This window comes from Thamnophis sirtalis, unplaced genomic scaffold (assembly GCF_051295495.1).
Source record: "Thamnophis sirtalis isolate CommonGarterSnake01/CBP01778 unplaced genomic scaffold, rThaSir2_p1.2 scaffold_4, whole genome shotgun sequence".
In the NCBI taxonomy this organism is placed as follows: Eukaryota; Metazoa; Chordata; class Lepidosauria; order Squamata; family Natricidae; genus Thamnophis; species Thamnophis sirtalis.
The window spans coordinates 82,141,216-82,168,629 of NW_028261384.1; the positions used below are offsets into that span (position 1 = coordinate 82,141,216).

The 27,414-nt window shown below is 42.7% G+C and overlaps 1 protein-coding gene across 4 annotated transcripts in view; it reads left to right on the top strand.

Annotated features, from left to right (window-relative positions):
* BRD9 (bromodomain containing 9) overlaps positions 1 to 27,414 on the top strand; it is a 63,814-nt gene that overhangs the window by 1,501 nt on the left and 34,899 nt on the right. For 3 of the 4 annotated variants that reach the window (XM_087713188.1, XM_087713190.1, XM_087713191.1), the window contains exons 2-4: positions 3,907 to 4,121; positions 15,143 to 15,275; positions 20,669 to 20,729. In XM_087713188.1, the coding sequence (XP_087569314.1) occupies positions 3,907 to 4,121; positions 15,143 to 15,275; positions 20,669 to 20,729 (409 nt within the window). The remainder of the gene's footprint in view (positions 1 to 3,906; positions 4,122 to 15,142; positions 15,276 to 20,668; positions 20,730 to 27,414) is intronic. The other variant, XM_087713189.1, reaches the window with a different exon arrangement.

Genomic DNA, 27,414 nt, shown 5'->3' on the forward strand with positions numbered 1-27,414 from the left:
TTTCCCATGTTTGTATTATCTGCAAAGTAGCAATTGTATTTTTCTCATCCAGATTATTTTATGAATATTATAATAGAAATTAAGATATCTATTTCCAATTTGATTTCAAGTTTTATTTTCATTTTTGTCTAGTCCAGTTCCATTTTGAAGAAATCCATCAAAATTGATATGTTTTCTCTTCTTTCATAACTGTAATATTTTTCTGGGAATCAATATCTGACTGACTTTAATGGACCCTCCCCCATTTGATGGTATAGAGAAGATTTATTCTCATCTAATTCTCTCTGATTACTCAAAAATGATTCATGAAGCTATTTATTGGTTTCTTCAGTATTTTGGGATGCAAAATTCTTCTGGTCCTAGATATTTAAAGTTAAACTAAATAAATATTTTCTGATAATGTTTGATCTCATGGTTCAATCTTGCACCAAACCATGTTTTTTATAATTATTTCTGAAAACAATAAAAGTAGCATTACAGTCAGAAAAAATATTATTAAAAGATGGGAGGGAGTGGGAGCTGGAGCTGGGGAGGTAAGATACTTCTCTTAGTCCACCTATAATGCTCCCCCATTGGGGCCTCAAGCCAAATGCCAGATCCAGATCTTCAGGCCGTTGCAAGAAGATCAGTGGGATGGGAGCAGATGGGATAACAGAATAATAGACTTGGAAGGGACCTTGGATATATTCTGGGCCATCCCTCTTCTCAACAAGAGACCACTTACCATTTCAGACAAATGAAATATTCCAAAGTTCTGGAGTCACAGGAGAAAAGGTTTTGCTGGACCCTGCCAGCCAGCTGACTGGCAACTGATAACCTCAATGACACCATCAGGTCTAACAAAGTGGATCAAAGTGTTCCCAACAGTTCCCAAACTGTTCACCAGGCAGGAATCTTACATGAACTTGGGAATGAATCTGAGCAACTTTGTCGATCAGATGTTGTACAAATTTTTGTGCATGACTGTGAAGAAGATCACCTGAGTCCTCCTATCCCAGGAGTGACGAGTGTTCCAGAACAGGGATGCCAGGCAAGATTCTGTGAATGCAATAAGGGTGGAGAAATAATGCTGCTTCTCCACTCTTATTACTATGAGGCATTAACATCAACTCTAAGTCGTGACCAGTCAGAATCATCTTTCATTTTACTCCATTGGTGACTTATCTTTTCAGAACCTGCACCTCTGCCGGCAGGGGATCATCATTTGCTCTATTTTTTTTAAAGTCCAGCTTCATTTAGAAATCCATCCACAGTCATGTGAAAAAGAATGACGTACATCCTCTTTGAGCTCTGATTTTACATATCAGGACATAATAAAATTTATTTGGTCCTTAGCAGTTCTTAAATGACGATAAATACAACTTCAGATGAAAATGCATTCTAATTCCCCTTCATCAGATTTTTGATCTAGGCTTCATAATTATTTCCTGGGCTCTCTTGACTTTATTGTGGTCAATTACAAGTCTCTTATCTTCTTCAGTGATCAAGCTAGCATCTACCGTGTTTCCCCCAAAATAAAACCCAGTCTTGTTTTCTTTTGGCCTTCAAAATAAGCACTAGGGCTCATTTTTGGGGAAACACAATTTCAGGCTGATCAGTTCTGCTGGACATTCCTCCCCCTGGCACATACAAAAGAATCAGCAAGCACGCAGGGACCGATGGTATCCAGCAGCAGCTGCAGCCTGCCGGTCCCTTGCTCAACGCACTCTGTGGCTGTGCAGAGCAGAAGGAAGGTAATGCTGACACACAGAAGATAGATGATCCCAATGCACCGTGCGGGCTGCAAGTAACCCAAGAGATGCGAAGATGAGCTCCCATGGTCACTCCAGCCCAGCACCACTCAGCTTTCCCACAACCTGCATGGCACAACCAGATTGCCTACTTCCCTCTGTCTGCTTCCGCCTGCTGCTTGTACAGGTACTCAACTCAACTGCTACACAAGCTGCAACTGCTGCCAGACACCATCAGCCTGTGTGTGTTGGCTACCTCCTATGGCGGCCATGCCCACCCACATTCACTAGGGTTTATTTTTGGGGTAGAGCTTGTATTAGGCGCATGTGTAAAAAAAAACCAGGGTGGAGCTTATTTTGGGGGTAGATTATATTTTGGGGGAAACGGTATAAATGAAATTCCAGATAAGAGTGTTCTATTCCTATTATTTCTATTTCTCACTCAGACTAACTTATCAAGCATAGTCATTCAAATAACAAGACCCAATGCCATGTAGGCATTTATACGTAGGTCATAACCAACAGCTTAAATTGCATTTGAAAGCAGACTGGTAGTGCAGTTCATGGAACAGAGGTGTTACATGAGCATACAGAGGCAACAACATTTCTGCTTGTCTCACTACATTCTGGATCAATTGAAGCTTCTAAGTGCTCTTGAAGAAAAATCTCACCGAACAGATGGCTGTGAGATGACTAGGCTTTAGCGACTGTTAAAATAGTCTCTACAAAAGGATGCCATTGACACAGCAGAAGAAGCTGTATCAAGCTGTATCAAGGCTGCCTTGGCATAGCTGCTGTTACTTCATTAAACAGAAGCTATGAGTCCAAGAAGATTCTCAAATTGCACACTATTTTTGAGTTGAAGACTATAGATCTAAGATCAAAGATCTCCCTGGATTCTAATGAGGCCCAACAACCACAGCCACTTAGTCTTCATAGATGGAGCTGAAGATGCTTTATTTGGCTGGTTAGGGGTTGAAAAATGGTGATTATGATTGAATATCATTGGCATGCTGATCATGCTAAACTCCATTGGATCATTTACCTCAGCAAATAAGTGAACAAATACAATGTTTTGACTCATCTATTTAATTGAGTTCTCTTTATCTAGTTTTAAGATGTGAGGAGAACATTACATTTAAGTCATACGCAAAAATTCAAATGAGATCATATTAGGTTCAAAAATAATATGATTAGACATACATTTTGGAGGAAGCCTTGCAAAACATCCTCCAGCATATTCCAAATATTTTGTTCAAAATGTCTGTTTTTTTGAAGGCTTGAGGCAACTACTCTATGGTCCTTTGAGTAAATGTGGTATGCATGGAAAACCATTGTTTCACATCTAAGAAGACTGAGCTGTTAAAATACAGAAACAAAAGACTCTTTTCCAATGGAACCAAAAGAACAAGAAACCCCATCTAATTTCACAGAAAGGATTCTGCTCCTGTTTCCTGATAATATCATGTCAGCAGAGCTAACAATCAAGGACTATAAATTGAGACATGCTATAATAATACGTTCCTTGTTTGATTCCCATTTACACTAGAAAGTGGCAGAAAAATTAATTGTAAAAGAAAATGGTATATAGATATTGGCAATATTAGTTTACATATATAAATCTGTTTCTGAAAATGTTTAATACAAAAATATTTTATACTTTGGAGAAAGAGATTGAGTTACAATTTAGCCAAAAATATCCAATGGGTTTCTATGGCTAAGAGTAAACTTGAATTCAGGTCTCCCCAGTCTTTGTCCAACATTTTAACTATTACATAGTGTTGTGAGTTTTGGAAGTTTCATTGTGTTCTTCAAAAACTAATAAATTGTTAAGCAACTTGAAACACAGTTTACCCCCAAAAAAGTATATTTCTGACTGTAGATAGTTGATCCCAATGCACAGTTTCCTTGATATGCAACATTTTTTCAACCATTTGTATTATAGTTTGCAAATATATCACCTGAACTTAATGATGTCTTGCTGCTTGATTAATTAGTGAAATATAGAATATTGCCTCATATCTATATATTATCTTTCTGCAAGGGTTAGTTCAGACAGAAGTATCTACTCTAGATCTTTTGGAGAGAACAGATAGGAAGAATTCATTCAGATTTGTTGCCATGCAAAAATACATAAATTTTATGTTGTTTTCTTACTGTTATTTGTTTTGATCAGATTATCTGGACAAACCTTTGGAAAAGCCATTGAAACTGGTGCTGAAAGTTGGAGGTAGTGAAGTGACTGAACTTTCAGGATCAGGACATGATTCCAGTTATTATGATGACCGATCAGATCATGAGAGAGAGCGACATAAGGAAAAGAAAAAGAAAAAGAAAAAAAAATCGGAGAAAGAAAAGCATCTTGATGATGAGGAAAGGCGGAAGAGAAAGGTAAACACCAATTTCAAGTAATATATGTTGTGTTGCATTTTTAAAATATATTTAAACACTGTCATAAAATAATACAATTGGAAGGATCCATTTTGTTCTAAAGGGATATAAACTGTATGTCAGACCTGCTCCAGTCGGGTCCCTTAGGAAACAAAGATTCTTGACTTCATTAGGTTGAAGCAAAAGATTCTTTTACTAAGGAAGTTGGTTGCAGTAAAGTCAGGCTTTCTTAAGGTTTTCCCACAAAAAAAGATATTTAAAAGGTTGCCTTTCCCCCTTCTTGCTGTTACCAGTCTGTGCTTCACCAATCAGAGCACAATCATATTGCCCATTTGTGTACCAGACTTGGGTGGCAGGACCTGACATTCTTCTCTCCCTCCCCCCCTGGACAGGGACTTAAATACTGCAAAGGAAGAGAAGGGAAAGGAGAGGCACAGAATGTTTCATCATTAATAATTGGTTCAATGTTTGTCTGAGTAACACTTATTGAACTTTCTAAGCAATCTGGAGGCTTTAATATGTTTTGAATCAACCCATTTAGTCTCTGATGAAGGAAAATCTTTCTATGCCACCAGAATTTCTCTGACTTCAAACTGTTGTTTTCCCTCAATCATAGTAAATTGAGAGGTAGTTGCACCTTTGGATACAGGGAAGAGGTAGTTTGATTTTAATAAACTGCAATGAAATAAAGAGTATATGCATTTGAGCATTTTTGGTAGTTCAAGTTGTATAGTGCTGGGTTAATAATTCTTTTTATGGACAAATGTCCAACATATTTTGGACACAATTTTTTGGATGGTTGTCTAGACTGGAGAATTTAGTAGTCAAATAAACTTATCTGCCAGTTTAAAGTCCTAAGTATTTGTGCGCTTTTTATTGGCTTGCCTTTTGTATGCTTTTTTGGCTTTCTCCAAAGCTTTTCTTTACACTGGCCAGGTGGTTTGTAATTGGGTCACCCATTCCTGGAACAATGAAATTGATTGGGTGGCCTGAGGCAATTCAGCTATAGATACAAAGTCTTGTCTCATGGCAATTTTAAATGGAGTAAACACACTACTACTGTGTACTGAGTTATTATAAGTTATTGTAAGAGATAGCTACAAAAGGAGAAAGTCTGTCCAATTGTCCTGCTGTAATTTCCATATGGGGTAATTACCATACGGTAAATGTCTTTCAAAAATCTTGGGACAATGGGGAATTACCTGAGGATTGGAAAAGAGCTGATGTGGTTCCCATCACCAAAAAAGGAAGAAAAAATAGATCCAGGAAACTAAAGACCAATTAGTCTGATATCAATACCTGGGAAGATACCGGAAAAGATCATAAAAAACAGATCTATGGACATCTAGAAACAAATAAAGTTATAATTAGTAGCCAGCGTGGGTTTGTTAAAAACAGATCATGCCAAACCAATGTTGTTTAATTCTCTGATAAAGTGACTAAATTAGTAGACCAGCAAAATGCTGTGGACATAGTATATTTAGACATCAGCAAGGCATTTGACAATCTAGACCATAACCTGCTTCTTTATAAACTAGAAAAATGTGGGATAAACAGCTTCACCTCCAGATAGATTTGTAACTGGCTGACAATTCACACTCAAAGAGTAGTCCTTAACGGTACAGCATCTACATGGAAGGAAATAAGCAGTGGAGTACCACATGATTCTATCTTAAGCCCAATACTCTTCAATATTTTTATAAATGATTTAAATGAGGGAATGGAAGAGGAACTTATCAAATTTACAGATGACATTAAACTGGCAGTAATAGTCAACACTCCAGAAAACAAGCTTGGGATCCAAAAAGATTTTGACAGACTTGAACAATGAGCCCTATCCAACAACATGACATTTAATGTGGAGAAAAGCTAAATTTTACACCTGGGCAGGAAAAAACAAAGGTACAAGTACAGATTAGGCGAATCTTGGTTCAAAAACAGTAACTGTAAGAGGGACCTTGGAGTCCTACTGGATAATTACTTAAACATGGACCAGCAGTGTGCAGCAGCCGCCAAAAAAGCTAATACAATCCTTGGTTGTATAAACAGAGGTAGAGAATCAAAATCGTGTGAAATATTAGTACCTCTCCATAAAGCCTTAGCAAGGCCACACCTGGAATACTGCATCTAATTTTGGTTACCACATTACAAAACAAATGTTGAGTCTTTGGGAAAAAGTGCAAAGAAGAGCTAAGATGATTAAAGGCTTGGATACTAAAACATGAAGAACAGTTATAAGATTTGAGTTTGGCTAGTCTGTAGAAAAGAGGGACTGGAAGGACATGTTAGCAATATTCCAGTATTTGAGAGGCTGCCACAAAGAGGAAGAGATCAATTTATTTTTCAAAGCACCAGAGGGCAGGTCAAGGAACAATGGATGGAAAGTAATCAAGGAGAGAAACAACCTGGAAAGAAAAAACTTTCTAACAGTGAGAACAATTAACCAATGGAACAGCTTGTCTTCAGAAGTTGTGGGTGCTGCATCACTGAGATTTTTTAAGAAGCGATTAGACAGTAACTTGTCTGAAATGGTATAGGGCAGCAATGGCGAACCTTTTTAGGCTCCTGTGCCATAAGGGGGAAGCGCAGGGGGGTCATGCCAGGCGTGCTGCACCCATAATGCAACACGCGACCCCCTCCTAGGGAGCATGCGCGCATGAGAGACGTTCCTCCCAATTTTTGCATGCTTTTTTCGCCTTTCCCAGGCTTAAGAGGCTTTATAGGAGTCTGGGGAGGGCAAAAGCAGCCCCCCCCCAAGGCCCTCCGGGGGCTTCAGAGACCTTCAGGAGACCTCTCTGAAGTTTCCAGAGGGCTTAAATCGACCCAATAAGCAATCTGGAAGTCCATTCCTGAACTTCCAGTTTGCCCATAAGGCCGGGTTTTTTTTTGCACTTCGGCGGCTTCAGAGAAGCTTCTGAAGCCTTCGGAGGGCATCCATGGGTGAGGGAGAGGCTCTTTTCGTCCTTCCCAGGCTCCTATTCAGTGTGCGCGTGCATGCACACTGGCCAGCTGACAGAGCAACGCGATAGGTTCGCCATCCCGGGTATAGGGTCTCCTGCTTGAGCAGGGCGCTGGACTATAAGACCCCTTCCAACTCTCTTTGATTGATTGATAATTAATATAGCATCTGAGGTACTACTCCAAGACCCCATTGATATGTTCACAGTCACCATTAGTAGCTGGATGATTCATGGAAGTGAGCTCCTGATAATGTCTCAAAAGTTTTAGTAACTCTTGCCAAAATTGCAAATCGGACTTCGTGATCTGAGATGATTCACTTTGGAGTGCCATGTAATCGGTAAACATGCTGCAAGAATAGTTTAGCTAAAGTGGAAGCAGAGGGGATTTTTTGGCAGGGAACAAATGTACCTACCGTATTTTTTGGAGTATAAGACACACCTTTTTTCCTCAAAAAAGAGGCTGAAAATCTGGGTGCATCTTATACACCGAATACAGCCCTGCCCCCTTCACCAAAATGTCTGTGCATACCCTTATGGAAGCTTTCAGAGAGCTCCAGTGGGTTGCAGAGGACAGAAATGAGCAAAGAATGGGCCGTTTCCCCGCCCCCAGCAGCACTCTATAAGCCTCAATAAGGCTATGCATGCAATTTCTTTTGATAAAAACGGGCCTGTTTTCACGAAAAACAGGCTGTTTTTTGCTTGTCGTTCCCCCCTCGGAGCACACTGCAAGGGCCCCCCCAGGCTATTTATGCCTTTTTGGGGATGAAAAACGAAGCCATTTTTGTGAAAAACGGGCCATTTTTGGGAGGTTTGCAGAGTGAAAAAACTTTTCCCCCTCTTTTGGAAAGCTCTTTAACTGATTGATGAGAATTACATTGATCAAGTGTTGTGCCAGCAAAAACATCTACCTATCTACTGTATTTCTCTCACTCTCTATTTCTCTCTATCCCTCTACCTTCCTACCTACCTACACACTCCCTACCTACCTACTGCATTTCTCTCTATCTCTCTCTACTTCTCTCTCTATCCCTTTATCTACCTAACTACCTACCTTACTACTCTCTCTCTCACTACCTATCTACTGTATTTCTCTCTCTCTATGCCTCTACCTACCTATCTACCTACCCTCTCTTTCTCTCCCTACCTACTTACTGTATTTCTCTCTATCTCTTTCTATTTCTCCCTCTCTATCCCTCTATCTATCTACCTACCTACCTTTTTAAAATTTGGCTCTTCAAAACCTTGGTGCGTCTTATACTCCGGTGCATCTTATATCCAAAAAATACGGTATTTGGAGAATATGTTGGTTGTCACCCAAATTGCTGTGTCCCATTAACTTTTGGGCTATTCTACTATAAAGTTCATTGATATCTCTCTCCATGGAGCTTCTATGGATTGAAGGGTCCCTTCAATCTGTAGAGAAGAAGAGTGTCTTCTGTTGTCTCTGTTTGGTAGAAGCACAGGTAAGACAGCTGGCTACATAGCCTTCTATGTCCTTTTTGAAGGATGGACACCAAAATTGCCACTTGACTAGGTTCAGGGTTTTTACGAACCCAAAATGTTCTGCCACTTTTGAATCATGGCTCTGTTTTTAGGAAAAATAAATGATGGCTTTCTAGGATGTACAGTTTGGCCGCCACCCAAGCTAGATCATCCTGCGGTGTACATTCATTCTTATGCACCTCTTAGCATTTGTCTTCTCCTGAAGCTGCTCTTAGGATGTTCTTTAAATCATCAGTTAGTTGGGCTTTTACTTTTGCCTGTGCTTGGATGGTGATCATTTGCCTGGAGGGGATGATTGTCTTAATTACCTCTGGCTTTGAACTATTGTATTGTGGCAGTCTGGCTAGAGCATGGGTCCTCAAACTATGGCCTGCAGGCTATATGCGGCCTGCCAAAGTCATTAATCTGGCCCGCACAGGACCACGAGACTGTCCTGCCCACATCACCCTGCCCACCCTTCGACCAAGCACAGGACTTACCTTTGTGTGCCCTGTTGGCTGGAACTGAAAGGTAAGGCCAACAATTAGGTGGGGGAGTGAAAAATGCGGTGCAGAGATGCCCCAGGAGGCCAGAAAATTGGCAAAACTGGCCCATCTTTCATCTTCCCCTCCTCCAGAAGATAGATAAAGAGAGATTGATAGAGAGATATCGATAGAGAGATAGACAGAGGGAGAGGGAGAGAGACAGAAAGAGAAGGAGAGACAGATAGATATTTCTCAAGCTCCTTGGGGCTGAGAAGAATTGCTGCAAAACGGAGTTTCCTGAAGTGGACCACTAGACTCCCAAACAACGAAAAAACGATTTAGTAAAAAGAAAAGGCAACCAAAAAAGCACATGCAAACAAAAGCAAATACTTGTTCCCCCAGGAGCAATACAAATTAAAGTTTAGTTTGTATGCATTGTTCAATGGATTGTTAAATTGGCCATGCCCACCTAGTTACATTACCTAGCCATGCCCACCCAGTCACATGACTACCTAGCCACACCCACCCAGCAAGTATGGCTTCCCAACAGTCTGAGGGACCCTGAATTGGCCCCGTGTTTAAAAAGTTTGAGGACCCCTGGGCTAGAGTATCTTTCCTCCTGTGAGATATCATAATGTGAAGTGAAATCAGTTAAAGTACTGAGCCCACCAGGCCTGTTTCAGCAATAAACTCCAGCCAGGTTCTCAAGGCTTCTAAGTTCTTATGGTCAGTCCAAACTTCAAATAGGGTTTTCCCCATTTCTAGGAAATGCCTCCAAGTTAGGAGCACCCAGCATGGATTGGGTTTTCTTTCCGCTTTTGTCTTTAGCAGGCAAGTCCCAGGAAACTCTGCAGCTGCTTTCTAGTATCAGGAGGAGCCCGCTTCAGCACTGCCTGTACTTTCTCTGGGTAAATTTCTATGCCCTCATGCAATATTCAATAGTCCAGATAGTCAACCTTATTCCGGTGAACTTCACACTTGGAAAGTTTGACTTAAAAGCTGGGCAGCTTGTTTCTGGGCCGTCCAAAAGACAGGACCCTGAATTGGAAACAGCCTAAGTGGCAATTTAAAGCTATCTTCCACTCATCCCCTTCCTTGATTCTCACTTGATAGTATGCCTCCTGCAAATCCAATTTGGTGAAAATGTTCCCTTTTGCCAAATGAGCCAACATGTCCTTCACTCCACTCCTTTTAGGGCTATTTCATGAGCTCTCTAAGGCAGCTTTACCTGCTTTTTGGTAGCTCCTAGGGTTGTCTTTTGGGTTGAGTGTGTGGCTCAGAAGAGAGCAGTTCTGTGGCCTTCTTTTCCACACCTAAAGCAGCCAGTGGACTGCCAGTGTGGACTCTGCTTGTGTGGCTGTGGTTTTGGCACCTCTTTTTTCTTGGGCAGGGATCTCTGCCACCAATGGCTTGGCCAATATTTGGATTGTGATAGAGATTGGTAAATCTCTACCTCTTCTGCCAATGATGGAGGGTGCAGGGGTATTGTAGACTCAGCCGGTCTTGGAAGCAGCCAATCAAAATGTCTTTTGGCTAATCAGTTAACCAGTAGTTCAGGTCATGGAACTCTTGGGTGTACTTGCCCACTCCTCTCTATCCCTGGCTGATGGTTTTAATGCAATCTTTGGCATTTTCACATTTTCTATAGGTGGTCATGAAGCAGTTGAAGTTTCTCAGCTCTGGGACCTTGTCATTGTGGAGAGTGATCATCAGCTAAGCTGTGGGTCCCTCCAATGCCATGGTGATACACTCCCCTTGGCCAGTTATTTCCAGACCATACTCCTGCATGTAGGTCCAGATGTGCACCAGGAAAAACCACATTTGCTTGGGGTCTCCATTGAATTTTATGCTAATGGTGGGTGTCTTGTGATCCCTCTGTCACTCAGGAGTTGGTTCCGGGGCAGGTTGGACTACGGAGCCCAGTGCAGGAGTGTCTAAATTAACGTCTCTTCAGTCCACCACACAGCCTTGAACAATGAGAAGACTTATCCAGCTGCTCCAACAATATATAAGATTCTATTGTATCTACAGCCAAGACAACTGGCCATCATTATTGCCATTGGCAGAATGTTCTTATAAAATCTCTCTCTAACACATCGATTTCAATGATACCCTTTCAAGCTCATCTGGAATATACCCAAGAATATTAGCAATAGCACTGAGACTTATATACCACTTCATTGTGTTTTATAGCACTTTCTAAGCAATTTACAGCATCAGCATATTGCCCTGAACAATTTCGGTCCTCATTTTATTAACCTTGGAAGGTTGGAAAGCTGAGTCAACCTTAAGCCAGTTAGATAGAACTTCTGGCGGTGAGCAGAGTCAGCTTGCCATACTATATTCTAACCACTGCCCCACCATGGCTTCTCTTACCCCCATAGAAGATTTCCACTTTTGGCCTTCAACTCCCAGGCATGGGAGGGGAGGGACTTTCTAATGCTATTTCTGTGTCCAGCAACTGCCACCTGACTCACTGTCTATTTCAGAAACAGATAAGATTTCCTTTGAGATAATTTCACTGCTGCCTTATCAAGTTTCCATGGGAACTCAGACTATTGGGAGAGTATGCAGGAGGGAGAGAGCATCTTTGAAGAGCCCATGAAGGAGGAAGAAAGCCAAGTTGGGGAGTGGTGTAAGAGGAGCAGACTGAACCTGAGGGTGAGGTCAAACAGGTCATCAGTTGATAGTCACTATACTCCACAAGTCCATACACCCCCTTGAACTGTGGATTCTTATCTATTGACTATTTGGTTAGACTGTTAGTGGATCATATTCTGTATAGGCTGCATAAACTCTTAGGGAGGGTAATGGCTCGTGGTTAAAGACACAGGGCTTGTCAGCTGGAAACTCAACAGCCCAGGTTCAAGAGTGCCATATGACAGGATGAGCTCCCCTTTTTTGCCCCAGCTCCTGCCCACCTGGCAGTTCGAAAGATGCAAATACAAGTAGATAAATAGGTGCCATTTTGATGAGAAGGTAATATAGTGTTCAATGTGCTCAGTATATAGTCATGCTGACCATATGACCAAAGAAATATCTTTGGACAATGCTGGCTCCCTCAGCTAGGAAATGGAGCACCACCTCCTACAGTCAAATACAACTGGACACAGGAAACCTTTGCCTTAATAACCTTTTTGTGCTTTAAACTAAAGTATTAATGATTACTTGTGCCTGACAAAAGTGATTCTTATTATAATTCAAATAAAGTAAAGAATTTGTGCATATGCAAGTCTATTAAAAACAACCTGCACTAGTCATGTGCTCCATTTCCAAAGTATACTCCTCCAAGAGTAACTGTGTGGGAACTTTATACACATGAGTACAAACAGACTGCAGCACCCTGGAATACCAGAAGAAAGAAATATACAACTATACAACATTTTGTAATAAAATGGATACTCATACAACTGTATCAAAAAGTCTCTGACTAATCAACCGGTTAAAGCATAACCAATACAAGCTATGAAAAGGATAACAGATAACTGTTCTGACCCCCCCCTTCTCTGTCCAGGAACGAAAGCCAAAAGCAAACGTAAATCAGAATACTTCTAATCAGTTCAGACTCTTGTTGGCTGCAAGCCCAAAATAAACAAAGAGATAAGTTCTCTGGCAGCAATTAAACAAGCTTCTCACAGCAAACCACTTATCCAAGTTGGTTTTTCTGAATCATAAACGTGAACGTTGACTCCTGCAACCCGGGCGTGGTACAAACAGTTCCCTTTATACTCAGGAGAGGATCCCAATGAGCAACAGCTGCTCGCAGTCATGTCCTGTAAGTACTCAGTTATTCCTTCCGTCGAGTAACCCTTCGACGGGGTGCATCCTGCAACAAGTGTTCCCTGAACACTCCCTCTAATCCAAGGCTCCGCCGCCACCTGGTGGCCAACCAGTCTCTCCTCGCCCTGCTCAGAGTCAACACCCTGTCCAGGGTCCTCCACCTCCTCCAAGACCGACTCATAAGCCCCCTCGCTGTCAGAGTCTGGCGACAACTCTAACAGCTCCTGCCGGGCCACAACACTATCCCCCACCGCAGTAACTCTTCGACACAACTCACGAGTGTTTCCCTGAACACTGATCCTCTGATCCAAGGCTCTGCCGCCACCTGGTGGCCAACCAGTCTCTCCTCACCCTGCTCGGAGTCGACACCCTATCCAGGGTCCTCCACCTCCTCCAAGACTGACTCATAAGCCCCCTCGCTGTCGGAGTCTGGCGACAGCTCTAATGGCTCCTGCCAGGCCACAACAAATAACATAATCATATATCAAAAACATCTCATAAATAACCAGCAAACTATTACAACCATAACAAACAAATTTATAAGCCTTCCAAAATAAAGCAAAGACCCAGCAGACCAAAAAGAAGAAAAGAATAATTTGTAACTTCCTACAACACTTTACTACTACTGTGTGGAATAGACATAAATCCCAACTAGCAATCAGAAAACATCACAGAAACTCCTTAATTTCACAACACGTAGACAGACTCAATCATCGTTTCAACTGGGAAGCTGCGAGCATCCTAGACTAAGCTAAATCCAAAAATGTTTGGAAGCTTGACATTCAGATAAATTAGCCATCAAAAGACAAATCACATTTAGACACCATTCAAAAGAGACAGTAAAAAAGTTAAAAGGAAACAAAAAGACCAAAATACATCCTCTCCAGCAACCTAAACACAGAGAAGCAGACATTATAGTAAGTAAGGAGAGCCAATTTGGTCTAATGGTTTAAAACACAAAAAGCAGAGATCGTAAGTTTAAGTCTTGCTTAGCCATGAAAACTTGATGGGTGATTTTGGTCCAATCATTCTTTCAGTCCAACCCACATCGTTGAATTGTTTTGGGTGGGGGGAGAGAAGTGGGAGGAAGGTGCATTGGATATGTTAACCCACCATGATTGTTATTGTTTGCAAATATAATAAAGGCAAGAAAGAAAGAGGAAGAAAGAAGAGGGAGGGAGGAAAGAACAAAGGAAGGAAGGAGAATATGAATGAATGAAATGAAATGAAATGAAATGAAATTATTAGCACCAGATAACTCAAGCAGAAAACAATATCCTCTTCTTTTCTAGGAGAAAACCACATCTCCACCAATACTGTTTAGGCAATGTTGCATATAAGTAAACACCACATTCACTAGCGTTAATGATGCTACTTACTACTCATTTGGGTAATGAAATGTTTGTGAGCAAACAATCAAACTCAACAGCAAGGATTTCAAAGTTAATTCTTTGGAAGGGCAAACTTTTATCTTGTTACTTTCCATCATTTTTCTTAAGTTACATCTTGCCTACATTTTGGTTTTCAGATAGGTGGTCTCAAACTCAACAGCAAGGATTTCATAGTTAATTCTTTGGAAGGGCAAACTTTTATCTTGTTACTTTCCATCATTTTTCTTAAGTTACATCTTGCCTACATTTTGGTTTTCAGATAGGTGGTCTCTGTTACTAAGTTAATTCGTTTTCATCTTTGGTTTGAAATGGGAAGAATGTGAATAGACTTTCTAAATGAGATTATTAGTGAACATATACTGATTTTTATATTCCATTCTTTTTACATTTTTCATTATATACTGCTCTTGATGACAGAAGATAAAATATTTTTGCCCATACTTTATATCTTCTTTGAGTTCTAAACAGCCATTGAACTGTTTCTGAGTTATTTTGTTTTCTTCTTTACAAAAGCTGTTACCATCATATGTGATCACTTCAACTAAAGGAGGAGATAGCAATGGCTATTGTTCCCATTGCTGCAGTTTCCATATCTACAATGTACTTGGAGAAAGCATATCTAACAACGTCTCAGTGCTCGTTTGCCTAGACGTCAATAAAATGAGAACCCAGATTGTTGGGAGCAGTATGCTGACCCTATAAACTGTTTAGAGAGGGCTGTAAACGGTATATAAATCTAAATGCTATTGCTATAAGCTACAAGGTTGAAGGAGCCATTTTCCTTTTTGAAATCTTACAGTCATCCTCAGCTATTTTGTTCTCAGTTTAATTTAATTAAAGTGCTTGCTAATCTTTATATTACAGTAATATATGTTTCATATATATATATATATGAAAATATTGACCACATTTTTTAATATCAGGAAGAGAAGAAAAGAAAGAGAGAGAAGGAACATTGTGATACTGAAGGTGAAATGGATGACTTTGATCCAGGAAAAAAAGTGGAAGTTGATCCACCTTCTGATCGTCCAGTCCGGGCCTGTAGAACTCAACCTAGTGAGTAATTTATATTTGGTATATCAGTAATGTCAGCCATGATAATGCATTTACAATAGTCATGGCAAATCTATAATATGCATGTTAAAAGTAACTTGTCATGATACTTTGGATGACACCAGCATTCACCAATATCAACAAATATTCTGAAAAGCATGCCCCATTCTCATATGATTTTTAGTAACTATGTGAGAATGGAATGTGCTCTCAGGAGGCCTCTGCACTCTCCAGAAGTTGTGTGTGAGGGCTATGCTCTTTCATAGCATTCAGAGCCTCTGAAATCACGTGAGAGGGGTGTGTGCTTTCATGCACTTTTGGAAACTTCAGAGACTGCAGAAGGGTATTCTCCAAAACCACTTCAAGAGCGAAGGCCTCATGCAACTAGTTGCAGTCTTGGGTAGGCTAGAGCCTCTCAAGCAGTGTGTAGTAGATCCTAAGACAACAAGGCAGCCTTTTTGATGTCAGTGGTGATGTTAGAGCTGAATTAGAAGCCCAGACCTTTACTTCAGGTCCAACCTCAGTGCTACTGCCAGGTTTGTTTCAACTTAGATGTTTAGGAAAAAAGACTCCATTCTTTGAAGTGAAAGACTCTCACTAAAGTCAAGTAGTTACAGTGAAAGCAAAGCTGGATCTGAGTAATCCTGCACAAAAGTTGCAATTTTCCTCTTCCTCTGGCCCTCTCCCCTAGAGCAGTCCGTTGATGTCCAATAGTATTTCTTTTTGATGATTTGGGATTGACTTTGAAGGTTGGTGCCTTCAAGTTTTGCATACTATTCTCGGGCTTCATCCTTGATCAGCCAGTTTAGTCCAGCTCAATAACTTCTTATCACTCTCGCATTTTATGCCATATCCTTAGATTTCTATCCTTGCACATTCCCAGGCCAATTCTTATGTCCCCGTGGCTTTCCCCTCCCTTGCATTTTATGGTAGGATTCCATGAAGGGAGGTATGCTGTAGGTGGGAGGTCTGACATTCTGCCACCCCTCCTTGAAAAGACATTAGCCCTGTAGGAAAGGAGACAAAAAGGAGAGATAGTTGGAGTTTAATTAGGCTTATTTGGATATTTGTGGTGGAATTTATGAAGACATTTTGGTGCTTGCACATGTTGGGTATCTCCCCATTCTATCTGTGAGGGAAGGAAATCCTTCCACGCAATTAGATACTGAATTTTCCTCAGTGTCTGTGAGAGTCCAAAATGTCTTTAATTTCAAAATTCTGTTCCCCTTCAATTAAAATGAGAGTTGGTGTTGGTTTTGCAGGGTGTAGGGGTTTCAATTGCTGGTTTCAATAGGCTACAGTGAAGACAAGGTAGACATGCCTAAGTGGTTTTGGTAGGTCCAATTGAATTATTTCTGAATTGATGAATCTGCTGACAGGGAAAGCGTCAATGTATTTAAGACTCAGTTTTTTCAATGGCTGCCTAGAATGAAGATATTTGGTGAAGAGATAGACTTGATGTTAAAATCTTTTGGTTTGGAGCATTTTTTGTTGGCATTATTTTTATAGATTTCTCATGCTGTTTCTAGCGTTTTGCGCACTATTGACCAAGTGCTTTGAAGTTGTGGAATCCATTTTGCTCATGGTGTAGTTTGTGGCTTGGCCTGGGGTAATTCAGACATTGCTACAAAGTCCTGGCCAGTGGCGACTTTAAAGGGGGTGAAGCGTATACTATGTACTACGTTATTGAAGGCCACTTTTGCAAAGGGGAGGACTAAACCCAGTTGTTCTGTTGGTAGTAAATGTGGCAGGACGCCATTTGTACATTCACACACACCTCATTCATCTGGATATGATGGGAAGATATCCCGGGGGTAGTGTCAAGCAGTTTTAGAAGCTCCTGCCAAAATTGTGAAATCAATTGAACTCTGTGATTTGAAATGATGAGCTCCAGGGCTCCATGGAGTCTATACACATGTTGCACAAAAAGTTTGGCTAGGGAGCATGCTGTGGGAATCTTAGGGCATGGTACAAAATGTCCTTTTTGAGGGATGGCCATGCAGCTTGCAGACCTCCTCTGTCCCCCCCTCCCCCTCCCATGCCCAGTCCACTTACTTGTCACTTTCCCTGCAGGAGTTGACAATTGTCTTACCTAGAATGCTAACTAAGGCAATTTACCTCAAGATTAGAGAGGTAATATTTCTCAAGCCTGGCCAGGAATAGGAACTTTGCTTCTGGCTCTCTGAGACCTTTCCATGCATTACTGGACCTAGCTGACAGAGGCCTTCTGGGCATAGTGGGAAATAGGGGAGGTAGCGAGCAGATGAGTAGGGAAAAAGTCAGACTTATTGTGAGTGATGGTGGGGAAGCAGGACTGCTGGACCTAACTGGCTGAGAACTTCAAGCCCGTGGTAGTAAGTAGGTAAAATTTTTATTATGGTCGAAGACCAACAATACACATTAGTTTTTACACTATATTAAAAAATACTAACATTAAAATATAATTAAAAAGTATTGACATTAAAAGTGGATAATAACATAATGGTCCAAAGATTGTTAAAGGTATGTCCAGATAATTGGTACAAGATTACTTCTGTAGCCAATTTTTTTCTTATGGACATTGCAGCAGCACAGAACTTTGCCACTGCATACGTGGTAACTGGGTTAGTGTTCTGGAGGAGAAAGCCTAGATAAAAATTAGCTGCCCTCCCTGGCAATCTCTCTAATAAGGGGAGAATAAGTGCAGACCTATAAGCTCTGTATAGCTCGCAGTGTAATAGAACATGTGAATTATCTTCCACTTCTCCTTTACCACATATGCAAACGTGTTCTGCTATAGGTGTTCTCTTATACCTGCCCTGGAGGAATGCTGAAGGAAGAATGTTAAATCTGGCTCTGAAGAAAGCTATTCTTTGTTTTGGGGAGATCAGGTCATTTAGATATCTTGCCAATTCCCACACACCCTGTTTAATTCTGTCCCTACTGTGGAGAGGCAACCTATTCAGTTCTTCTTGGAACTCCATGTCCCTCATTCTATTAATTACTACTTGCTTTGCTTGCTCAAAGCCTAGGGACATTAAGAATAATGGTGAGAGCCCATAAGAGCCCAGCTTGTGATCAATTGCCTGTTTCCAGGGGGATGGGAAAGTGTCAGTCAACACTAGTGGGGACAGTCCCTCTGGGAAGAAATGCATTTTAAGCCAATAAATGATCATCATCTTCCAGGCTCTTACCTGAATTTGAGGCATGCCTGTCTCAATTCTTAACTGGGCATTTGGAGTTACATTGGGTGCAGCTAAGATGGCTCGCAGGAATTTAGTTTGTATGGTTTCTAGCAAGTCTCTCTTTGCAAGGATTCCTGATTGTGCCCCGTAAAGAATTTGTGCCTCAAAAGGTTTTAAGGCAGCAGATACTAACTGACCTCCACCTGTATAAAAGAAATGTTTGATTGCATTTGAGGACCTAATGGCTACTTGCAATGTGTGATCCAGGTGTGCCTTCCATGTCCCCAGCGAGTGGAAAACCACCCAAGGTATCTAAATGTTCTAACCTGTTCCAAACTATGTCCTTCTATTTTCCAGGAGTATTGGCTTGGTCTTTTAGCAAAAACTAAAATTTTTGATTTATCAAAGTTAAGGACCAGCTTGTTTTGCCTGCAATAACCGGGTATTGCCCTAATTGTTTTCTTCAGTCCTACAGAGGTTTAGCAATAGCAATAGCAGTAGACTTATATACCGCTTCATAGGCCTTTCAGGCCTCTCTAAGCGGTTTACAGAGAGTCAGCATATTGCCCCCAACAATCTGGGTCCTCATTTTACCCACCTTGGAAGGATGGAAGGCTGAGTCAACCCTGAGCCGGTGAGATTTGAACCGCTGACCTGCTGATCTAGCAGTAGCCTGCAGTGCTGCATTTAACCACTGCGCCACCTTGGCTCTATAGGTTTGTGAAATGATAGCGGCATCATCAGCATATAAGAGAATTGGCACTTTGCGTTTGCTAGGTTAGGAGGATGGAAATCAGGGTTCTGTAGGAGATCAATCAAGGGATTAATATAGAAGTTAAAGAGGGAGGGGGACAGGATGCAACCCTGCCATACCCCTTTTTGTACCCTTACTGAGCCGGTTAAACTCCCTTGGGGATTGCACCTCACTTTCAGGGTGGAATTGTCATACAATTTTTGCATGAGGAAGAGGAGTGTTTATCGATAGTAGTGCATTTTAATTTCTCCCAGAGGGTGATCCTGGATATTGAATCAAAGGCCTGTTTAAAATCAAGGAAGGCCACAAAAAGAGAGGATTTTTTTTAATGTGTATTTTTGCACTAAATGGTGGAGTACCAAGATATGATCCACTGTGGATCTTCCTTCTCTAAAACCGGCTTGTTCATCTTTGATTATCCCCCCTGAAATTAGCCTGTGGCAAGTTTCTGCACACCAGTGGCCTAGTTGACTGAGGTCTCTCAGGTCATGGTATAGTGGGAGTTATCAGGGCAAACACATTGGCAAGCACCCAAATTGTGATGACACAGATACTGGGGTGCTGCACTGGGCAGTGGTTGTAAGTCTGTTTTGGTCACTGAGCAAATGGTTGTAAGTCGAGGACTACCTGTATTGAAACAATTTTGTCCTCATATTTTCTACAAGAAACTTTTGAAAGAAAGATCTCATTTACAGATCTATTCAAAACAGATTTGGATCCAGATGCTTGAAATATTTATTCCTTCAGCATAAGTCTGGATCTGCTTAACCTCTTATGTGTACTGATATGTTTAAGGTTTGTTGAAGATTGCCTGCATAAGGGTCTTCTTATTGCAGTACCCATATATAAAATTCCACACACTGAAAGTTTTCTTCCTCTTCACTGGTATCTCTTTAGTATTTTTTGGAAGATATTTGATTTATCTTATTTAATTCTATTTATTGCAGCTTTAGGTGGTGCATTTTGGGTTTGCTACCTGTTTCCCTGAAAATAAGACTTCCCCGGATAATAAGCCCAATCAGACTTTTGAGCACATGCACTAAAATAAGCCCTCCCCGAAAATAAGCCCTCCCTGAAAATATTGCAACACAGCAGCAGCCATGAGGTGACCATGCTTGCCGCCTCCTGCACCTCAAAAATAATAAGACTTCCCCAGAAATCAGGCCAAGCACTTATTTCAGGGGTCAAAAGAAAGTAAGACTCTGTCTTATTTTTGGAGAAACAAGTATTTCTTTTTTATATATATTTTAATGAATTCTATTTTTAACATTTGCATGTCTCTTAAGCTCTTTTGATTAGTTCTTTTTTCTGGGAGGGAAGATAGAGTATTCATTACTTAAATGAATGATTAATTTCTTATCTTTCTTGTGAAGAAATACATTCAATAGTAGAAGACTTCTGTAGAAATATCTTATATTATTAGAATTGTGAAAACATAACAATTACTTTTCAAACCTATTTTTTATATTGTATTATAGCAGAAAATGAGAGCACTCCTATTCAGCAATTATTGGAACATTTCCTTCGTCAGTTACAAAGGTAAGAATATATTATATATAAATATAATAAGATGTACAACTTCTGTTTTGAAATTTATATGCTTAACAAGGTGTCATCTCTGATTAAGAGGTGTTTTAAAGTTTAAAATTTCTTTACCAGATTGATTTACTTTATTCTTTGCAATAAGAAAAGGGCTTTGGACACTCTGGAAATATTTATGGATCATATTGCTTGGTACAGGTAGATGAGCTTTAATCATGGTTCTTAATTTACCTCCAGGTTGGGAAGACCCTTTCCCATTTACTGGACATTTATGTTCATTTTTGTTACATTTACATTTATATTTACATTACATTTGTGTTAAGAGCCATGGTGATGCAGTGGTTAGAATGCAGTACTGCAGGCTACTTCTGCTGATTGCCATCTGCCTGCAATTTGGCAGATCGAATCTCACCAGGTTCAAAGTTGACTCAGACTTACATCCTTCCAAGGTGGGTAGAATAAGGACCCATATTGTTGAGGGTAATATGCTGACTCTGTAAACCGCTTAGAGATGGATATAAAAAGCACTGAAGCGGTATATAAGTCTAAGTGCTATTGCTATTTGTCCTCCCCCTGAGAACCCAGATTGTTGGGAGAAATATGCCGACTGTGTAAACATCTTAGAAATGGCTGTAAAGCACTGTGAAGTCTAAGTGCTATTGTTATTTATTAGGTGATTGCTATTGTTATTTATTGTATGGAATCTAATGGGAGAAGAATAGGTGACTACTTTGAACAATATTTGCACTGAACTATGTCTCTTATTCATATGATAACTAAATTGAATTATTGCTTTTTGCAGTAATTCAATATAGCAACTAATAGGTTTCTATAATTAACCCTCTACCCATCACCAAGCATCTTGTCCTCAGAGCACTTGTCTCGAATTTTTGACTTTCTCCAGGAATATCGGCTACCTAGATCCTCTTAAAGGATTAGTTAGATTTGGCTTAAGCCATGTAGAAACATGCAATAGGTGTACCTAGCAGCACTAAGATTGTAATGGGTGATTTAGAGTAGTTTCTCACAAACATTTTGCCTTCTTCCTACCTATCCAAGACATAAAGTCTATAGGTCCTTTTATAGTTACATATCAAATTAATCCAGTGATTTATATCTGCAATTGGCTGCTTTCAAGAAGATTAATTCAATGCAGGTAGTGTTTAAATAGTTAATTTAGTGACAGAAGTTACAATGGTGCTGAAAAATGTGACTTACAGTTAGTCTTCACACTTAACAATCTTTGCAGCATCCCCAGAGTCACGTGATCAAAATTCAGGTGCTAGGCAACTAGCATATATTTTGATGGTTGTAGTATTCTAGGATTAGGTGATTGCCATTTGTGCCAACCCACTTCCCAGAGGGCTTCTGACAAGCAGAATGAACGGGAAAAGCAAGTTTTGCTTAAGGACTAAGATTTACTTAACCACAATTCACTTAACCACCATGGCAAAAAAGGTCATAAAGTTGAGTGCAACTCATTTACAGAATATCAGTTTTTCCATAGTGAGGGGGGAGGAGTATCCAGAATGGGTTGACTTTGTCCTCTCATGATTGGATGAGTCAGTTAAGCTCTTTGGGCAACGCCCCCTGGCCAGCAGGACTGCCCATATTTTGACTCATCCTACTCAGGGAAAGGATGCACCACTCTGGACCTCCAGTAATTTACAAAGGATTAAGGAAAATAAACTTGGACCCGGCGAATCCTGCCTCCCTACATTGCACACAGCCTCCTCCTGCAAGGACTGGACTGCCACAAGCCCCCTGGGGCGGCACACTGCCCTGGCCACTGAGTGAGACGGAGTCACTCAGGGAGGACCCTTGCCGGGCAGGCAGGACGAGAGGGCATATATGCTTCCTAGAGGCAGCCCTTGATGCAGAGGCTAATCAGGAGCAGAAGCGCTCCTCTGCTCCCCTCAGGGGTTGAGCCACGAGGGTTGTTAAAATGCCCTGGAAAGCCTGCGCTGGCAGCTATCACCAGTGGACAAGGTGAGAGCCGGAAAGGCTCGGAAAGAGCTGCGGGAGGCAGGGGGAGGAGCGGCAGCCGCATGGCAAGTGTGCAAAGGCAAAGCCATTTCCATGTGCTCCGGCAAAGAGGAGCCTTTTGAATTTGGAGCCGGGGGGCATCTTGAAACCACATGGTCCAAGATGGCGGCCCCCAGCGGCTCAGAGGAGGCAGGCAGGAGCCTAGCTCTCAGCCCTCCAGCAACAACCACAACCGGAGGCTCTTAAAAAGGTGAGAAACCATCGCAAAGGCATTAGCCAAGGGCGGGGGAGACAGCAAGGGGCCAAAAGGAGGCTTATCAAGGAGCTTAAAGAGGCAGGCGGTGGATCAATCCCCCCCCCAAGCCTACCTCCTAGATGAATCACAGAGGCAGCTGCCACAAGACTGCAGGAAGAACCCTCCCCCCCCAACCTGAGAACTCCTCCCCCCCAGGGGAGGATCCCCTTCGGCTTCGGTGTTTCAGAAATCTTGCCTAAAAGCCCGTTCTGTCCCTTTGTAACTGCCTAGTAACAGGAGAAGGCTTCCCCCTTAAGGACACTCCTTTAAGTAGGAGAAAGAGAGTTGGGAGCAAGAAGGCCATCAGAAGAGGCTGTCCAGCAAGAGCTGCGTTTTTTGTGGCTAATTCTTGCTTCCCCCTTAAGAGCATTCTCCTTTGAGTAGGAGAAGGAGGGGGAGGGGCGAGAAGTCCCTGAGAAGGAGGCTGGCCCCTTAGCAAAAGCTGTTTTTTTGTGGCTAAGTTCTGAGGGCGGGGCTATGGTAATTGCCCTGCAGAGCCATTTGGAAAGAAGGGGGAGGAGTGGCCCCACATGGCCCAAGCCGGCAGCCTGGAAAACACAGAGGGGGGAGGAGTAATCAGCCCGGCTGCTAAAGGCTGCAGCCCCCAGGGAGAGACAGAAGAATCTCCAATCAGGTTAGAGATTTCCCCCCCTCCCCCAAGGCCTTCCAAGGGTGGGAGTGACTAGGCAAAGAGCAAATGCAATGCAATACAATACTATGCAATACAATAGCAGAGGGGGAAGGGACCTTGCAGGTCTTCTAGCCCAACCCCCCTGCTTAGGCAGGAGATCCTATACCTTTTCAGACAAATAGCTATCCAACAGCTGCTTAAAAACTTTCACTGTTGGGGCATTCACAACGTCTGGAGGCAGCTTGTTCCACTGATTAATTGTTCTAACTGTCAGGAAATTTCTCCGCAGTTCTAAGTTGCTTCTCTCCTTGATTAGTTTCCACCCATTGCTTCTAGTTCTGCACTCAGGTGCCTTGGAGGATAACCAGGCTGCCTCTTCCCTGTGGCAACCCCTGAGATATTGGAACACTGCTATCACGTCTCCCCTAGTCCTTCCTTTCAGTAAACTAGACCTACCCAATTCCTGCAACCGTTCTTCATAGGCTTTAGCCTCCAGTCCCCTGATCCCCTCTGTTGCTCTTCTCTGCACTCTCCCTAGAGCCTCCACATCCTTTCTACATCATGGTGACCAAACTGAATGCAGAATTCCAATTGTGGCCTTTCCAAGGCCTTATAAAGTGGGATGAACACTTCACGGGAGCTTGATTCTATTCCTCTGTTTATGCAGCCAAAAACTGTGTTGGGTTTTCTGGCAGCTATTGCACACTGCTGGCTCATATTAAAGGGTTGTCCACTAGGACTCCAAGATCCCCTTCACAGTTACTACTGTGGAGCAAGGTATTCTGTACCTGTGCACTTCACCTTCGTTGCCTAAAGGTAGAACCTTACTTCATTGAATCTCATTTTCCTAGGCAGTGCCCAATGTTCAAGGGTATCAAGATCCTTCTGTATCTTTAGCCTGTATTCTGAAGTGTTGGCTATTCCTGCCAGCTTGGGGGTCATCTGCTAACCTGATGAGTCGTCCCCCCCCCCCACCGATCAGCATTTAACAAACAGAGAGCTAACCGTCATACCGGCTCCTTCTTATGACCGCTTGAGATAACAGCAGTTCTTAAAGAAACAGTACTACTATCATGGCATATATTTTGCTAACCCAACTGTTAGCTTACACACCTAACACCCTCATTCAAATCACTGATGAAAATGTCGAAGAGTACTGGGCTCAACACAGAGCCTTGGGGGACTCACTGCATTCTTCCCTCCATGAAGAGGCAGTTCCATTGAGGAGTACAGGTGTGTGCGGTTGGTCAACCAGTTACCAAGCCATCTGGTGTGACTATGTCTAACCCACATTCTTCTACTTTATCTAGTAGTAGGTTATGGCCTGCCTTATCAGGACTTGCTGAAGTCCAAGTTAACTATATCAATGGCATTCCTATGGTCCACTAGGGTTGTCACCGTATCTAAGAAGGCAATATGGCTAGTCTGGTATGATCTGTTTTTGACAAACCCATGTTGGCTTTGGGCTCTTGAGCCGGTTTTTCTCCCTTTCTGAAGGGGGGAATCACATCAGCAATTCTATAGTGGTTCTCCGGTACTCCAGGATCTCTGATAGATATAGTTTCAGTTGTTTGGAGATCTCGTCCGCCAGCTCCTTCAGATCCCTGGGATGTAACCCACCCGGTCCTGGGAATTGGAGTTTGCCTAAGATAGACAGTCTACCATTTCTTCCCTATCTCATCTTGGGTTCCTAATCTGAATTTGGGGTGCTGTTCTTGATAGGTTGGATTGTTTATCCCTTTGGGTAAAGACAGATGCCAAGCACGAGTTAAATAGTTCGGCTTTACCCCTGCTCTTGTCACCTTCGGGCCACTTTCTCCCAGCAAGGGACCAATCGTTTCCTTAATCTTTCTTGATTTTATCAGGCGGGAAGATGCCCCCTTTTGTATTTTATTTTATTTTTTTATTATTATCGTTGTTGTGGTTCTTGTTGTTATTATTATTACTTTACCTTTGTGGCAGGCCTTTATTGTGAGCCTTAGCTTCCCTCACTTCATCTTTACACGTACTCTAATGGCCGCCCATTAAACTCCGTCTGTGTTTACATTCAGAATATCTCTGTGCTAATCCTAGCCATAGAATCATAGCACCCTTATGGCCGGGGGAAAAAAGGGTCAGACAGGCTGGTCCCCATGCCAGAACCCACCACAAACTCAGAATGGGATGCCCGACTATGAGAGATCGCAGAAGCACCTCAGATAGCCTATGAATTTAGACAACATTCGCTGAGGGCAGAACATATAGCACGGGTGGGGAACATCAGAGCCGACTGGCTCAGCCGGACCAAGGGGACAATTTGGAGCGGAAGCTGCAGCCAGCAATCTTCAAGTAGCTGGCAGAGTGCTTCGGACGCCCGGAGGTTGACTTATTCGCCACGCCCCTCAACGCTCAGCTCCTGAGGGTCTTCTCCAGGTACCAGACATGGGGGGGGCAGAAGGGGCGGACGATCTGCGAAGCCCCTGGCCCAGGGGTTGTCGGTATGCCTTCTGCCCTTACCACTGATCCCCAGGGTCATATGGGAAACCCTTCGGGAGGGGGCGGAAGAGGTTCTGTTGGCGCCTCACTGGCCCCAGAGACTGTGGTTGCAGATCTCCAGTTGCTTTCAGTGGAGAGGCCATGGAGAATCCCCCAGGAGGGGATATCCCTTAACCAGGGGTCGCTGGAGCACCCAGACCTTCAATGGCTCCAGCTGACCGCTTAGCCCTTGAGCGGAGCATCCTGGGGAAAGACCTCTTCCCCCCAGGGTGATGCAGACTATCCAGACTGCCCGCACACCCTCCAGAGAGCGTATCTATGGCTCCATGTGGCGGGCCTCTGCATCATGGTGTAATTCCCTGGGGCACAATCCTAGCCAGGCCTCACTGCCTCAGATTCTGGACCTCCTCCAGGCAGGCCGGGACAGAGGGTTAGCTTCTAACACAATTAGGAGACAGGTTTCAGCCATCTCGCCAGTTCTCCTGCGTGGCAGGAACCAGAGCTTGACTCACCATCCTATGGTCAGGCAATTCCTCAAGGGGGCTTCCAACCCCAAACCGCACACAGCGTTCAGGTACCACTCCTGGGACTTACACAGGGTAGGGGACGCTCCAATAGGCGCTCCATTTGAGCCTTTACAAACAGTTTCCCTTAAGTTCTTGATTCTCACGGTGGCCTTGCTGGTGGCCATCTCCTCCACCAGGCAGATATACGAACTGCAAGCTCTGTCCACCGGGGAAGATCTCTGCTTCTTCCACCAAGACAGAGTGGGGTTACGTCCTTCATCCCCAGGGTGGGCCCCTGCTTCCATCAAACCCAGGAACCAATTTGCCCAACTTCTGTCCAGACACTTCCCACCCGTTGGGAAAGAAGTGGCTCACTCTGGGTGTAAGGAGGGCTCTGAGGATTACCTCAGGAGAACCAGGCCAGACAGGAAATCCGAAGCTCTGTTTGTCTCCTTCCAAATAGGGGCCTGGGTAACAGGGTGACTTCCACCACAATAGGTAGGTGGTTGCGAACCTGCGTTGCCACTGCATACCAATCACAGGGCTTACAGACACCAATCATATCACAGCTCACTCCACGCGGAGCGCAGCCACGTCCAGGGCCTGGCCCACGCAGACAGCCCTGGCCGGAATCTGCAGGGCAGCTACGTGGGCTTTCCCCTCTCCCTTTGCTAGGAACTATAAACTGGACTCTTTTTGCCTCAGCAGAAGCCTCTTTGGAGGTAGGGCGTTGCAGGCGGTTCACAGGGCAGGGCCCACGCCTCAACTGGCATGAGCGGGGGACATGGG